The sequence below is a fragment of the Pristiophorus japonicus genome, chromosome 18 (assembly GCF_044704955.1).
Source record: "Pristiophorus japonicus isolate sPriJap1 chromosome 18, sPriJap1.hap1, whole genome shotgun sequence".
In the NCBI taxonomy this organism is placed as follows: Eukaryota; Metazoa; Chordata; class Chondrichthyes; family Pristiophoridae; genus Pristiophorus; species Pristiophorus japonicus.
Window position 1 is genome coordinate 46,651,673 of NC_091994.1, and position 17,545 is coordinate 46,669,217.

The window sequence follows — 17,545 nt, forward strand, 5'->3', positions numbered from 1 at the left end:
CCTACCCAGCTAAGCTGATCGAGTGTGGTCAGTGCTTCAATACTGGGGATGTTAGCCTGGACGAGGACACTGATGTTGGGCGCCTGTCCTCCCAGGGGATTTTCAGGATCTTGCGGAGACATCATTGGTGATATATCTCCAGTGACTTGAGGTGCCTTCTATACATCACCCATGCCTCAGATCCATACAGGAGGGTGAGTATTACTACAGTCCTGTAGACCATGAGCTTGGTGGTAGATTTGAGGGTCTGGTCTTCAAACACTCTTTTCCTCAGACGCCCGAAGGCTGCACTGGCGCACTGGAGGCAATGTTGAATCTCCGCATCAATGTCTGTCTTTGTTGATAAGAGGCTCTCGAGATATGGGAAATGGTCCACGTTGTCGAGGGCCACGCCGTGAATCTTGACCCAATTCACATCCGGACCGGGGTCAAACAGGACTGCGTCATCGCTCCAACCCTCTTCTCAATCTTCCTCGCCGCGATGCTCCACCTCACAGTCAACAAGCTCCCCGCTAGAGTGGAACTAAACTACAGAACCAATAGGAACCTGTTTAATCTATGCCACCTCCAGCCATGAACTCATTGAATGGCGGTGCAGGCTCGAAGGGCCGATTGGCCTACTCTTGCACCTATTTTCTATGTTTCTATGTTTCTTTCACCCCAACCTCTGTTGCTGAGCTGCAGTACGCGGACGATGCCTGCGTCTGCGCATATTTGGAGGCTGAACTCCAGGATATAGTCAATGTATTCACTGAGGCATATGAAAGCATGGGCCTTACACTTAACATCCGTAAGACAAAGGTCCTCCACCAGCCTGTCCCGCCGCGCAGTACTGCCCTCCAATCATCAAGAGCATTGAAGTAATCGAGTCTAGCATGCCAAAGGCAAGGCTGAGGGCTTCAGCAGCAGATGGTTTGAGGCAGAGATGGGAAATGTAACATGGCAAGGAAATGGAGGTTGGAGATAAGTCGATAGTTTGCAAGGACAAAAATTATCCTCTTCATCATAATTTACCACTAATCCTTCACTTGTTAAAAACGGTGTATAGCTGCAGCAACAAGCAGTTTCAAAACCAGAGACCAAAGCAGACATCAGATTGTTTTGAGTGAATAAATCAACACGGCTGTAACAATGAAATATTTAAAACAGTTAAAAGTAAATTAGAGCCAATTTTAACAACCAGTTTCAGAAAAAACAACTTTATTTTTGTTTTAGCAGTGAGTGCTCATGACATCTGGGGACTAGCTTGGGGAATTATTAAGCGAGGCTAAATTATCACTAAAGTCATTAACACAAGGTGCTTCAGTGCTTTTTTTTGTAATTACAACTGTATATGATAATTCAGCTCCCTTGCACAATTGGGCTCAGTGGGCCCAAGTTTCCACATGATAAAAAACGGGCGCCCCTCCGAGCTGGGCGCCCGTTTTTCGCGCCTAAAACGGCGCCGGAAAAAAAAACGAGCGATTCTGGAGCGTCCTGCAGCTCCTTGTCTGCTTGGCGCGGCGCCCAGGGGGGCGGAGCCTACACTCGCGCCGATTTTGTAAGTGGGAGGGGGCGGGTACTATTTAAATTAGTTTTTTTCCTGCCGGTAACGCTGCACGTGCGCGTTGGAGCGTTCGCGCATGCTCAGTGTGAAAAAAACATTGGCACTCGGCCATTTTTGTAGTTCTTTGTAGCTGTTTAGTTTTTGAACATTTTTTAATAAAAGTACATTGCCATCAGCACAGAGGCTTCTTGTAGCAGTGAGAAGGGTGCAGGAAGCCTCAGAAAGTTGAGGCAGCCGTTTCCCGACGACCTCCCCCTTTTGCCGTCGGGAAATGGCTCCTCAATTTCTGAGGCTTCCTGCAGCCTTCTCTCTTTCCCGCCAGCCGTCTGGAACGACTCCATTCCCTTCCCCCCTCCCCCCGCGTTCGGTCAGCTCCCTCCTCCCACCCCCCCCGCGTTGGTCGGCTCCCTCCCCCCCCGCCCCCATCGGCTCCCTCTCCCTCCTCCTCCCCCACCCGGCCCGCGTTCGGTCGGCTCCCTCCTCCTCCTCTCCCCTCCCCTCCCCTCCCCTCCCCCCCCCTCCTCCTCCTCCTCCTCCTCCGGCCCGCGTTCGGTCGGCTCCCTCCTCCCCGCCCCCACCCCCCCCTCCCGGCCCACGTTCGGTCGGCTCCCTCCTCCTCCTCTCCCCTCCCCTCCCCTCCACGCGTTCGGTCGGTCCCTCCTCCTCCCCTCCCCCCCCCCGGCCCGCGTTCGGTCGGCTCCCTCCCCCCCTGCGTTCAGTCGGCTCCCTCGTTTTGTGAGGCTTGCTGCACCATTCTTCCTGGCTGAAGCACTTTCACACAGGTAGGAAGATGGTTTATTTAATCTTTTCTTTGCTTATAAATGTTTATTCAGGTTGGATTTATTTGTATAATATTTGTAGAAGTATAAATAAGGATTTATTATAGAATTTAATGAGTTCCCTCCCCCCCCCCCCCCCACCCCCACCTCGTTCTGGACGCCTGATTTGTAACCTGCGCCTGATTTTTTAATGTGTAGAACAGGTTTTTTCAGTTCTATAAAAATCTTCACTTGCTCCATTCTACTTTAGTTTGGAGTACATTTTCACTGTGGAAACTTTCAAATCAGGCGTCAGTGGCCGGACACGCCCCCTTTTGAAGAAAAAATTCTGTTCCAAAGTAGAACTGTTCTACCTGACTAGAACTGCAGAAAAAAAAGTGGAGAATTGCAAATTCTAAGATAGTCCGTTCTCCACCAGTTGCTCCTAAAAATCAGGCGCAAATCATGTGGAAACTTGGGCCCAGTAACTCCTCCGAGCCAGCTCTCGGTTGGTGTATTGGCGTACTTGCTGTTTAAAAAGCTTACTCTTTTGTGTTCTTGAACATCTGCAGGTTAAAAAGGTTCTGAACATTTATTGTGATTCTTTTCAGTTGTTTAAAATAAGGATTCTGATAGTGAGGCACCAACACATTAAGTCAAATTGCTTGATTTGCTACTCTCACCGGGACGTCGATATAACCACAAGTTCAGTGTCCTTTGAGATGACATTAGTTGTGACCTAAGGTCACGTAACATGGTGGGCTGTGGGAAGGCTGTCATTACCAACACACCCCATCTCCAATCTAGAAGGCCATTTTGAATGTTGCCGAAGCCTATCGGCAATCTCTCCTCAGCCTTGATGACCGATGGCGAAATGCTTGGAAGAACTGCAACATACGGAATGGATTCCTTATAGAGGATCAAACCTTCCTCGCAAACAGTGGACAACCATCAACTGCCTCAAAACTAGTCATGGTAAATGCTGCCACCTTCTCCACAAATGGAAGATTAAAGCATCCCCATCATGCAACTGTGGAGCTCTTAATCAGACCCTGGAGCACATCATTGAGCACTGCCCTCAGAGGGAATTCGCAGGCAGCTTACAAGATATCCACGCTATTGCACGGGAAGCTTTGGCCTGGATATCTGACTTAGACAGACATTTGATTTACTTTGCAAATACAAAAGATGATGATGGTGTCAAATAAGAACTGCGAAGAACATAACTCAGATACAAGTAGTACTCAGTGCTGTGACAAGGATCAATTAGTGTATTGGTACCAATACTGTAGTTTGGATGCAAAATTGAACTGAAGGCAATATACTTCAATGCTAAAAAGAAAAACTGTAAATGCTATAAATTAACAGCAGATTTGCCAGCATCTGAAGAGACAAGAGAGCTTAGCTTTTTGGGTGGAGACCCACTGAGTAGTTCCAGCATTTTCTGTGAAACTTATAAATTCATCTCCTCTTTTAGTTTGCAACACTGGTGACAGAATGATAACTACTTGCATATCATCCATGTCTGAAATTCTTCGAGTTTAAAGGTATAATGTGCAGTTGTGCTGTTGGCTGGTTGAGTATGAAACAATCACATACCCACCAGCAACTACTCCCTTAGCATCCATCTACTTGAAGTGTAGGTTTAAAATATCGTAAATTGTTAATCCTCTGTTATAATCAGTAATAGTTCAGAACCAACTGTACTTGCAGGAATCAGGAGGTAAAACCAGAAGACTCAAAAGTTTATAAAATAAATCATTTTTGCACTAAGAACTTTATTGAGGTTTGTTCTCATGTATTCTGTACAGTGCCTTTTACAAGTTTACATTTCATTCTGAACAATGAAGTACCAAACTAATCAGGTTGGTAATGTTACTTTCTATATTTAGGCTTCACTGATCTCCTTCAAAGTATATTAAAATATCGGCTGTAACTATAATCTGAATTATCCAGATTGTATTTAGTCAGTTTTTATTTACAAATCTTCAGCCATCCATTTCTTGAGTGAGAAATGAAGCAGTTATCTACTTGTAAGACTGTCTCCTCAAACTGGCTCTTTTTGTACTGCAGTGTATAGGCCCCAAGTTTCGTCCCGCGGCGAAAACGGCGCACCTCCGAGCTGGGCGCCTGTTTTTCGCTGCGAAAACTGCGCCTAAAAAAAAATCTGATATTCTCGAGCTCCTTGGAGCTCGATGTCTGCTTGTCGCGGCGCGCTCTTCGCAGCAGGGGGCAGAGCCTAACACTCGCGCCGATTTTCTAAGCAGCAAGGGGCGGGTACAATTTAAATTAGCCTTCATGGTGCCGGCAACCCTGCGCGTGCGCGTTGGAGCGTGCGCGCAGTCTCACACAAACATTGGCACTCGGCCATTTTTAAAAATACTGCAGAAAAAGTGAAGATTTGTTTCTTGGACCCCTGCAAAGGCTTGTAATTTAATTTTTTTTGATATTTCTGTGTGTGAGGGAGTGCTTTTAGCAGCACTGCTGAATAAATCACCTGCTGAAATCAGTGAGTTCAGCTTTTCACTGCTAAACTTGCAGAACCGGTGCTGCATTGGTGCATGCAAATTAAGGACTGTGTGTTTGGAGAAATAAGAGCGCCAATTCAACTTTGCAATAATACGTGGTGTTGACAATGCAGCACCCATTCTGCAAATTTAAATATAAAACTGTCGATATGGCCGCCTTTCCCTGTCCAAATGGCCTCAGTCCCCCTCACAGCTCGAAGGCTGCTGCTGTATCTTCGGCTGCCGGCCAGCCACTGACGCCGCTGATATCCTATGGCCGAATGGCCTCACGTCCGTCCGCTGCTGATTCTTTGGCTGCCGGCCAGCCACTGACGCCACCCCTAAAGCGTGGCCGAATGGCCTCAAGAACCTTAATGAGCTGCGTGTGTCCTCCGTTGATTCTTTGGCTGCCAGCCAGTCACTGACGCCGCTGCTATCTCATGGCCGAATGGCCTCACATCGGTCCGCTGATTCTTCGGCTGCCGGCCAGCCACTAACGCCGCTGATATCTCATGGCCGAATGGCCTTGGGTCCGTCCGGTGCTGCTTCTTCGCGGCCAGCCATGAAGAGAATGAAGGCCTGCCTCAAGCACTGCAGCTCACCTCGAAGCTTGCTGCCGCTGCCGTCGAGACACTGACGCCACACCGCTGCCTGTCTCCAACATGAAAGGCCTGCCTGAAGCACAGCAGCTCGAAGGCTGCTGCTGTTTCACACAGGTAGGAACATGGTTTATTTAATCTTTTCTTTGCTTATAAATTTTTATTCAGGTTGGATTTATTTGTATAATATTTGTATAAGTATAACTAAGGATTGATTGTAGAATTTAATGACTTCCCTTCCCCCCCCCCCCCCATCCCACCTCATTCCCTACGCCTAATTTGTAACCTACGCCTGATTTTCTAAAGTGTAGACAAGGTTTTTTCGAGCGTACAAAAATCTTCACTTACTCCATTCTAAGTTAGTTTGGAGTAAGTTTTCACTCACGAAACTTTGGACTCAGGCGTAAGTGGCCGGACATGCCCCCTTTTGAAAAAAAATTTTTTGTTCCAAAGTGAAACTGTTCTACCTGACTAGAACTGGAGCAAACTAAATGTGGAGAATTCTGATTTCTAAGATACTCCGTTCTACACCAGTTGCTCCTAAAAATCAGGAGCAAATCATGTGGAAACTTGGGGCCATTAATCCCCAAGAGGAGCAGAACACTGATGGGGCATCAAACCTCCACCATAAGTGTCTGAGGCAAGGGGGATATAAAAAGAAAAATGTTTCATAATTTATTAAACTCGACAGCCTCCCTGAACTTTAGTCTACTCCCAACATCTGTGTACTCCCCTTAATTTGGGGTGATACGCTTTCAATTTGTACAAATATCCTTTTTTTGAAATAATCAAAAACATGTTTGGAGTCCCAGTACCTAAGTTAAACAGTCGAGGAAGAAAAATGGCTTGCGAGGCCCAGAATACACAAGTACAGACAGACATTTCAGATTCCCTGAAATGCGGGTACCAGGTGCTGTGGATCAGATTGATATTAGAGGTACGTTTGCCAGGCGGTGAGTGGTTAAATGCTCCGTTCTGCTGCTGAGCCATGTAAAGTCAACTTTATTTAACTTTCTATTTTTACATCATCAAAAATTCCCCACACATTCATTAACATCTGTTCTTTCCAACAACGAGATGTGCAGTAAAATAAGTAAAGCTCGTCTACCAAAATCCGGCATCCCCATAGGTCCAGCACCAAGCGAGGCAAATCTGCCAATTTTAGCTTCTCGAGTTATTAGTGGGGAGCTGGGCTGATTTTTTTTTTTGCCCACTTAACCCAGGGGAGCCGAGTACCATTGTCGGTGCTTTGTATCTTCAGTCAAGATGTTGGCTGATTTTTTGGGGGGGATTTGCAAATATACAACTCCGTAGAAACAATGCTTTCTGCTTTGAACAAAGCGGATGTTCCGAGGGCGAAGTCTCAATTTCTGAGCTACACAGGCCAGGATTCACAGTGCAATTCACAGTTTGTGCTGAGTTACCCTTTTGTGTGCCTGTGTGCACTGTGTGCCTGTCGGAGCGCTACAACTGACCACAGCATCCCTGGATTGCCCTCATGACCTCGACAGCGACCGTTACTGGAAATGCATGGGGATGCAGACAGAATTGGACTCTGTTATGATGCCCTCCTCCCCCAGTCGGATAGCCTAAAGATGCTGATTGGCGAGGTTCATGCATGAATAATGGTCACTTTGTCATGTACCAGAGGACAGCCACTCACCATGGAATCATACTCTGGCAATTCATCAATGTCTGCTGGACACTGCGTTTTTCTGGAGTTCAAAAAAAATCCTTTAAAATCTCTTTTTTTTTAAGTAAAAAGCAAAAATCTATTAAGGGTTCAGACCACCGTCTCCCACCTACACAGAGATATATTAGGATTAGTTACGTCAGCAACACTCACATCTTCTCCTACAACCATAGTGTATTTTTGGAATTGTCAGCTGTGGCTCAGTGGGTAACACACTCGTCTGAGTCTGAAGGTTGTGGGTTCAAGTCCCACTCCAGAAACTTTAGCACATAAATCTAGGTTGACACTCTGGTGCAGTACTGAGGGAGTGCTGCACTGTTGGGAGTTGCAGTCTTTTGGATGAGATGTTAAACCGAGGCCCCGTCTACCCTCTCAGGTGGACGTAAAAGACCCCATGTCACTATTTTGAAGAGGAGCCGGGGAGTTATCCCCGGTGTCCTGGCCAATATTTATCCCTCAATTAACATAACAAAATTAAATGATCTGCATTGCTGTTTGTGGGAGTTTGCTGTGCGCAAATTGGCTGCTGCGTTTCCTATATTACAACAGTGATTACACTCCAAAAAAAGTACTTCATTGGCTGTAAAGCGCTTTGAGACATCTGGTGGTTATGAAAGGAGCTATATAAATGCAATCTTTCTTTTTTTTCTTCAACTTTGATCACCAGACAGTAAAATCTATTCTGGTTGCACATGAAAAAGACAGCATCAATACAGCTTAATTGCTGTTATTGTAGCAGACAAAAGAATGATTTGAAGACGGGCATATATTCATTCCCCACTGAGAAACCTATGCAAAGGGCTAAGGTCCACACCAAGTGTAACAAGAATGACAAAGGTAAATCAGGAAGTATTGATTAGCTGATGGAGGTCTGAAGATTAAAAAAATTCATACATTCTGAAAAGAAACCCATGTACATTTAGTACCTCCAAACTAATTAAAGGATTTGTACTATAAAGTACTTGATATTAGAAATCATTGATTAAATCCAGCGGCATCTTTGAGGTGCTAAATCTAATTCATGGTACAGCGTCGGCAGACACAGATTGCAGCTTGCCTGAAATGAACTAAGAGTTTGATGAGAGAAAGTCCCTTATGTTTGCAATTGTGAACTCCCGACTAGAGACAAATTAGTTTTAAACAATGTTTTGTGTTTCACAAGCAGTTATCATTACCTTGTGCATTAATATAGTGAGATCAACAGCATTTGTGTTGGGTAAGGGTATCAAAGGTTATGGAGAAAAGGTATGTAAATGGATTTGAGGTACAGATCAGCCATTATCTAACTGAATGGAAGAATAAGCTTGTGGGGCTGAATAGCTACTCCTTTTTCTATGTTACCGTTTTGGTGCTGTTTTGAAAGGTAATCCATAAAAAGTTACTTGCGAGGACCTTCAGGATAACTGATGTGCTGGATTGCTGCATACTTATTACGCAGACATCACTACTAATGCAGCCTACAAACACTTGAATGCAATCATTGATTTTGTCCCATAGTTAGAGTTGCAGCAAATTGTATTTAAATTACCATCGTTGGTGCTTTGTATCTTGCAGACTGCAGTACAACCGCCTAACCTTTCCGCTAGTTGATTTCCTAGAAATTGTGGAAATCTTTATATAAAAAAAACAATTGATGGCTCAGTGGGTACACAGACTTGAAGGTGCCTTCACTGGTCCCTGCGTAAATGGAGTTAGCAGATCTGAAGCAGGCCAGCATTTGGGCTGATAGAATTGGACTCAGCTTCCCTGGGGTAAGTAGGCAAAAAGAAAATCAGCCCAGTTCCCCACGAATGATCGCCATCCAGTGATTCTTGATGGAAAGTGTGCTTCGCATCGCTAAGAGGCCAGCATAGCTGCTGACACTGTCTAGGACCATTCAGGTGAGATACCAAGGGCTGCTGCCCAAGGAATTGTACCCCAGCACAAGTCACTGCTTTCAGGAGCAAAGTGGAGAACATTGGAAGAAAGAACTATACAAAGGCATGGAACCACGATCCAATTAAATCTATTGATGCAACTTTTCATAAATCGTTGTAGCTCAGAAACAAACCGCCCATCAGGTCTTTCAGAGTTTTTCACCAAGAGCCACAGTTTAATCTGTCTCTCCGCTCATTCCCCATAACCTCTAACATTCTTTTTCAAGCAAATATTCAATTCTTTAAAAGAAGATATTTCTGAGCTCTGCTGCACCAACAGTGACAGAATTACACATTTTATCCACGCTCTATGTGGTGACAATGTTTTTAACTTTCCCTTTAAATCTTGTTGTAACTATCTTAGGTTTTTGCCATTACTGCCTCACTGACCAGTGGAAACAATCTTTTACTATTTATCTTATTATAATCTTTCATAAACTTGAAGACCTCCATCATGTCATCCCTTAACCTTCTCGGTTCCAGTGAAGAAAGGCCACTTTTTCTTTCTGCACTTTAATACACTGTCCACTTGGGCTTTAAGCTGTGGGGATCTGCAGCCAATTTTTAAAAAAAGCTTTCTTCTTGCACTCCACACACTCACTCGCTCAATTGTGAAAAACTGTATCGGGTAAAAATGAGTTTGTGCAGTCTCAACTTATTGCTATTAAGCCCAGATCCACATCAAAAACCTGCCTGCAATTTACCAGAAGCTAGCACTAAGCTGGCAATCGCATTCAGACATACTGTAAGGATTGCTGGTGATAGAAATAGAAAGACACAAATTGGTGTAGCAGAGGGTGTTTTTCTGAGACATGGGGCACATTGGTCACGCAAGAACTTTACTCTGAAACTAATCACATTACATCTGACCCGTCAGTGCGTTGCTGACTCTCGGTGATAGAAGTGTAAAAATGTCCGTGCCTACTACTAATATCCCTCGTCAATCATGACAAATACTTTTAAAATTCCAATTTATGATTACAAAATGATTATCTCCACTTTCCTTATTTTCTTAGAACATAATAGGAGCAGGAGTAGGACATTTGGCCCCTCGAGCCTGCTCCGCCATTCAATATGATCATGGCTGATCTGATCATGGACTCAGTTCCACTTCCCTGCCCGCTCCCCATAACCCTTTACTCCCTTATCACCCAAAAATCAGTCTATCTCCACCTTAAATACATTCAATGACCCAGCCTCCACAGCTCTCTGGGCAGAGAATGAGAATTCCATAGATTTATAAACCTCAGAAGAAATTCCTCCTCATCTCAGTTTTAAATAGGCGGCCCCTTATTCTGATACTATGTCCCCTAGTTTTAGTTTCCCCTATGAGTGGAAATATCCTCTCTGCATCCACCCCGTCGAGCCCCCTCATTATCTTATATGTTTTGATAAGATAACCTCTCATTCTCCTGAACTCCAATGTGTATATAGTCTCAACCTATAAATCAACCTCCTTATCTCCAAAATCAACCTGATGAACCTTCTCTGAACAGCCTCCAATGCAAGTATATCCTTCTTAAATACAGAGACCAAAACTGTATGCAGGCCTCACCAATAACCTGTACAATTTTAGCAAGTCTTCTCTGCTTTTATACTCTATCCTCCTTGCAATAAAGGCCAACATTGCACTTGCTGTATCTCTACCTACGCCCCATCTGCACTTGAGTGGGTGTGGGTGGGCCTGTAGAATTTCAGAGTGCTGAAAATGGCGCTCCACAAAATTGGTCTGTAGGAAAAGCACAAGACCAGGTTAGGGAGGTCTGATTCCTCTATTCAATAGTTCCTCTGACTAGTCTACAATTCTCAAATACCAACAGGTTCACCCTTGGTTTGTGTTAAATATGAATTGACATTTTGTTGTTTAAGTGCTCTTTTGTTATAATGTTATAAGACTATATTTTCACTAAAATGTGAGAGATTATTTGCATGGTATTTTCAACTCCCGCTGCGTATGTGCGCACGTTTGGCACTGCACATTGGATCCTGTCGTGCATGCTCACTCAATCCGCAGCTCCACGCTTTCCTCAGCCCCGTGCAGAGGGGATCGGCGGGTTGGGGGGGGGGCAGAGTGGGCAGGGGGGTTAGAGAGAGAGAGAGAGAGAGAGAGAGAGAGAGAGAGAGAGAGAGAGAGAGAGAGAGAGAGAGAGAGAGAGAGGGGGATCGGGGCGGGGGGGGAGAGAGAGGAGAGGAGATCGAGGGGGGAAAGAGAGGAGAGGGTGTGGAAGGGAGAGAGAGGGGAGAGGGTATGGAAGGGGGGGAGGGGAAAAGAGAGAGGGAGGGGAAAAGAGAGAGAGCGAGAGAGAGAGCGAGAGAGAGAGCGAGAGAGAGAGCGAGAGAGAGAGCGAGAGAGAGAGCGAGAGAGAGCGAGAGAGAGAGCGAGAGAGAGAGCGAGAGAGAGAGCGAGAGAGAGAGCGAGAGAGAGAGCGAGAGAGAGCGCGAGAGAGAGCGAGCGAGAGGGAGAGCGCGAGAGAGAGAGCGAGAGAGAGCGAGAGGGGATATGGAAGCGGGGGGAAGAGAGCGGAAAGGAGAGGGTATGGAAGGGGGGGAGGGAGAGGGTATGGAAGGGGTTGGGGGGGGGGAGGAGAAAAGAAGAGGGGAAGAGCGGATGGAAGTTGGGGGGGAGCAGGAGAGGAGATGGACGTGGGGGGGGAAAGCAGTGGGGATCGAAGTGGGGGGGGCAGAGGGGATCGAAGTGGGGGGGCAGAGGGGATCGAAGTGGGGGGGGGCAGAGGGGATCGAAGTGGGGGGGGGCAGAGGGGATCGAAGTGGGGGGGGCAGAGGGGATCGAAGTGGGGGGGGCAGAGGGGATCGAAGTGGGGGGGGCAGAGGGGATCGAAGTGGGGGGGGCAGAGGGGATCGAAGTGGGGGGGGGGCAGAGGGGATCGAAGTGGGGGGGGGGGGCAGAGGGGATCGAAGTGGGGGGGGTCAGAGGGGATCGAAGTGGGGGGGGTCAGAGGGGATCGAAGTGGGGGGGGGGCAGAGGGGATCGAAGTGGGGGGGGGGCAGAGGGGATCGAAGTGGGGGGGGGCAGAGGGGATCGAAGTGGGGGGGGGCAGAGGGGATCGAAGTGGGGGGGGGCAGAGGGGATCGAAGTGGGGGGGGGCAGAGGGGATCGAAGTGGGGGGGGGCAGAGGGGATCGAAGTGGGGGGGGCAGAGGGGATCGAAGTGGAGGGGGAAAGCAGAGGGGATTGAAGTGGGGTGGGGGGGCAGAGGGGATTGAAGTGGAGGGGGAAAGCAGAGGGGATCGAAGTGGGGTGGGGGGGCAGAGGGGATCGAAGTGGGAGGGGGGGGCAGAGGGGATCAAAGTCGGGGGGGGGGGCAGAGGGGATCGAAGTTGAGGGGGGGGGCAGAGGGGATCGAAGTGGGGGGGGAGGAGAGGGGATCGAAGTGGGGGGGGAGGAGAGGGAATTGAAGTGGGGTAAGAGAGAGATCGAAGTGGGGGGGGTAAGAGGGGAGAGGAGATCATAGAGGGGAGAAGGTAAGGACATTGGGGGGGGGGGGGGGGAAGAGAGAGGGTGGTCTGGAGCTATGAGGGGGAGGGGGGAGGGAAAGTCAGAAGGTGGGACAGTGCGGGGGAGGTCAGGAATTCGGGAGACACAGTCAGGAACTTGTTGGGGGGAGGGGAAAGCATGGTGAGAACAGTGGGGGCTGGGGTGGAAGAACCTGATCTAGTTCTAAAGGGAGGTGGTGGGGAAGGGATAAGATGATGAAGATAGAGCACCTGCTCCCACCCTCCATCAGGCCTGGATCAGCTTCTTCCACCTCCATCCCCTTTTACACCTACATCACGTTCTCCCTCTCCTATCTTCCCCGACCACCATCCCCAGACCGCTGCAGTTGAAGAAGGAAGCTCACGACCACCATCTCAAGGGCAACTGGGGATAGGCAACAAATAAATGCATTTTTAAAAATTGGAGCGTATTCTGCGCAACGTTCCCTGTAAGCTGTGCGGTCACAGAGCACTCCAGGGAATCCATGCAGCCGGCTTTTCAGCAGAAAAAAACACACATGCATGGTATTTTGAATGGCCTGTGGAGTCCCTTAAAGGGGCCGCACAGAGCCAAACACAATTAGAAGGAACATTAAAACTTGTATTGGTTCTACACCATGCATAACATTACATTTGCGTGTTATTTGCTGGACTTCACTATTCCAATGTTCTCCTGGCCAGCCTCCCATCTTCTAGCCTCGGTGACTCATCCAAAACTCTGCTGCACGTATCCTAACACGCAACACCTCCCATTCACCCATCACCCCTGTGGTCATTGACCTACACTGGCACATGGTCCACCGACAACGTTGTAAGTGCAGGCCGCTTGCTGGCTTTTGAATGGGAGATTTTGCGCATGCTCTAAATTCTGAATGGGCCGCACAACCAGTTAAAGGGACCGCGCACCAAAAAATAAATTAGGGGTTACATTATCCACTAACACCTTGATTTTAAAATTCTCATCCCCATATTAAAATCCCTCCATGGCCTCACCCCTTCCTATCTGAACTCTGAGCACTGAGTGCAGAAGCCACAGTCTAACCAACGTCAACTGCTATCTCCTTGTTCAATTGTTCCTGCAACTACTGGGTTCAAAATACTATACTCCTCACATTCAACTGGTGTGTGGAGGATAATAAATGAAGACCAGTGAATCAAATATTTTGCTTGCTTATAAACAAGATTCATGTTAAGAATTACTGCTTGCTATCTGTGAAACTGAATCACATTCCCTCTCACGCTGCTCTCTGGTCTTTGCTTTGCCCGTGCAGCAAAAAGCCCTTGGTGCCAATCTTTATAAAACATAGACCGTTTCCACAGATGTGGATAATTGGTTAATTACAACAATTAAAACACAATCTCTTCAATGCAATGCATTTCTCTAATCAAGTTTCTGGACATCTACATCACTGAACTGCACAAATATCTTCTTTTGGCCAATACCCAGAATGATTTCCACATGGCTGCTTTTTATTCATCTCACATTAAATTAATTTTAAACCCTAATTTTAAACAGATTTTAAATTTACATAATTTATCAATTCTTGGACTAGCATTTTAGAAATGTCAATTTTATTGAGTGAATAAATGCTTTTTAGTGCCACTGTGCAAGTTTTATCTTTCAAAGGGAAACTCCGCAAGACAGTGCAACATTTCACCTTAACTCTTCATTGTGTGTTAAAATCCCATTTCTCTGGGGGCAACTGTTCAAAGGAAACCAAGGAGAGTGATTTTGCTGGGACAGCGTGTACTAATGTGGCTTATCATAAAGGGGACAAACCTCTGTTGGCACGGAATATAAATACAACTGAATTTCTCTGCTCAGGTGGGAGCTTTTTGTGAGCTGCATGGATGCTCATCTTCTTCCAGACATTGGATAGTGAGATCAGGGCTGCAAAATTCCCCTGGTCCAGCATACGTTTTGGGGACTGCGCACAAAATATTATGGCAACTTTTAGCACTTAAAACCAATCATCATTTGTTAGGGATATTGTATACAATGCAAAGGTGTTAAATGGCAAGGCACTCTTTTGTTTGAATGAGATGTCACAATTTGCATAAAAGGATAAAACATGGGCAACCAAGTAAACAGAGCCCAGATCAGCACAGTGTATTTTGCCAGTAACTGGAGTTACCTTTACCTGGTAGTAGGGATAGAAGAGTGTACAGATTGCACAGTAGGGCTCAGTTAGTGCAGCAGATCCGTTAAACTTCCTTTCGGCCAAAAAGTTGTACGATCGACTTTGCCAAAGGTGGGTGAGAGGTGCCTTCCAGGCCTCTGGTTCCGTCTGATCTTCCTCACCGGAGAACACAAGCATTTCTATGGGAAGAAAGGCGCAGCAAATTTAGCATTAATATGCTAACCACAACCTGCTTCTTTAATTATTGCCAGCACCAGGTTCCAAAATGATAATGGCTATTTGTCAGCATATAAAGACGACATCCTCAGTCGCTGTAATAGAACATCGTGATATGGTATAATTGTACTTTATAAATAACTCAAGAACAAAACAAACCTGGATTCCCTGGGTGATTATTGCACGCATGGAACAGGAAATATTGCAAATACTTCTAAAATGATAGAAGCAATCTAGGCTATCCCTTTGTTTGGTCATGTGAAACATTGTTCATGTGCACTGCCCGCATAACCCAGCTGTATGTAGGTATAATTACAAAAGACTTGTTTGGCTTTTTCCTCCTCGTAAGTGTTGGAGGAGGAGACATTTTTCATCTTTTCAATAAATGACAGCCCCCAGTGGGCCAATGGTTAAAATATGATGCTAATCCAGTAGCAAAATGCTAGGGAGCTTTTCAGTTCTACCCGGCAGCAATCAAATTACAATACAGTGTCTAAATAACCCAGAATTTAATTATTCTTTACATTTTTCTCTTTGATTTTTAAATGATCATCTGTTAGTCACATACTATTTGTTGCAAGTATGCAGGCAAAAGATTGTGCATAGTTGTATTACACAGAAGAACCTTTATTAGAAGATGCTACAATTTCCCAGAAAAATGTCCAAGCAAAAAAAATGAAAGCCCTCCAAAAATGCAACAAACATTTATACTTTGAAAAGCTTATTTAAACAAAAATACATGATCCACTTGCAGGCAGCAGCACTGAAAACGCTTTGACAATGTACCAGCCAACTGAATCTGTGTCACAGTTCCTGTTTTAGAGAGAATCACCTTTGAGTGCAGCAGCCTAAAAAGTGTGAATTAATGTTGAACTGTCAGTCTGTGCCATGTAGTGGCTGCCCAAACTCATTTCACATTATGTCCTTGATAGCCATCAACAGAAGAATTGCATCCATCGGTCTGGTCTGGGTTTGAAAAGGTACTAGAGGAGAAAAGGCAGGTTTACAACCCATTGCCTTATCATCATTTATAGTTTCAACCATGGCTCAGTGGGGTAGCAATCTCACTTGTGATTTAGACGAGGGGATTAAATGTAGTATCTCCAAATTTGCGGATGACACTAAGTTGGGTGGCAGTGTGAGCTGCAAGGAGGATGCTATGAGGCTGCAGAGCGACTTGGATAGGTTAGGTGAGTGAGCAAATGCATGGCAGATGAAGTATAATGTGGATAAATGTGAGGTTATCCACTTTGGTGGTAAAAACAGAGAGACAGACTATTATCTGAATGGTGACAAATTAGGAAAAGGGGAGGTGCAAAAAGACCTGGGTGTCATGGTACATCAGTCATTGAAGGTTGGCATGCAGGTACAGCAGGCGGTTAAGAAAGCAAATGGCATGTTGGCCTTCATAGCGAGGGGATTTGAGTACAGGGGCAGGGAGGTGTTGCTACAATTGTACAGGGCCTTGGTGAGGCCACACCTGGAGTATTGTGTACAGTTTTGGTCTCCTAACCTGAGGAAGGACATTCTTGCTATTGAGGGAGTGCAGCGAAGGTTCACCAGACTGATTCCCGGGATGGCGGGACTGACCTATCAAGAAAGACTGGATCAACTGGGCTTGTATTCACTGGAGTTCAGAAGAATGAGAGGGGACCTCATAGAAACGTTTAAAATTCTGACGGGGTTAGACAGGTTAGATGCAGGAAGAATGTTCCCAATGTTGGGGAAGTCCAGAACCAGGGGACACAGTCTAAGGATAAGGGGGAAGCCATTTAGGATCGAGATGAGGAGGAATTTCTTCACCCAGAGAGTGGTGAACCTGTGGAATTCTCTACCACAGAAAGTTGTTGAGGCCAATTCACTAAATATATTCAAAAAGGAGTTAGATGAAGTCCTTACTACTAGGGGAATCAAGGGGTATGGTGAGAAAGCAGGAATGGGGTACTGAAGTTGCATGTTCAGCCATGAACTCATTGAATGGCGGTGCAGGCTAGAAGGGCCGAATGGCCTACTCCTGCACCTATTTTCTATGTTTCTATGTTAATCTCGCTGAATCAGTTGATTGTGGGTTCAAGACTTGAGCACAAAATCAAGGCCGACACTCCAATGCAGTACTGATGGAGTACTGCACTGTCGGAGTTGCTATCTTTTAGATGAGACGTTAAACCGAGGCGCCATCTGCTCTCAGGCTGATGCAAGAGATCCAAGGCACTATTTTGAAGAGGAACATGGGGGTGTCGTGTTCAATATTTACCCCTCAAATGACATCACTAAACAGATTATTTGGTCATTATGACATTGCTGTTTGTGCACAAATTGGTTGCCATGTTTCCTACATTAGAGCAATGACTTCACTTCAAAAAGTACTTCTTTGGCTGTAAAGCACTTTGGGTCGTCTTGAGGTCGTGAAAGGCACTATATGAATTTTTCCTTTAATTCCCTAAAAATAGAGCTGCCTGTAAGTGTCTAGAGCAGTCACAGAATTCAGAACACTGCACCATATAACATCCCTGATAGCATATCTCACAATGGCAATCTATTGCTGTTCATTCACAAGCCTTTTTTCTCCACACCCCAACTTTATCCTCCAGGCAAATCAGCAGAACACCGTATTAAACCCATGTCTAATGTCATCATCATCATTGGCAGTCCCTCGGAATCATGGAAGACTTGCT

General features: G+C 46.0%; 1 protein-coding gene across 3 annotated transcripts in view; it reads right to left on the reverse strand.

The window, feature by feature from the left end:
* Nucleotides 1–17,545, reverse strand: part of kdm4b (lysine (K)-specific demethylase 4B) — a 555,684-nt gene that overhangs the window by 86,546 nt on the left and 451,593 nt on the right. For all 3 annotated transcript variants that reach the window (XM_070859945.1, XM_070859943.1, XM_070859944.1), the window contains one exon: nt 14,655–14,833. In XM_070859945.1, the coding sequence (XP_070716046.1) occupies nt 14,655–14,833 (179 nt within the window). The remainder of the gene's footprint in view (nt 1–14,654; nt 14,834–17,545) is intronic.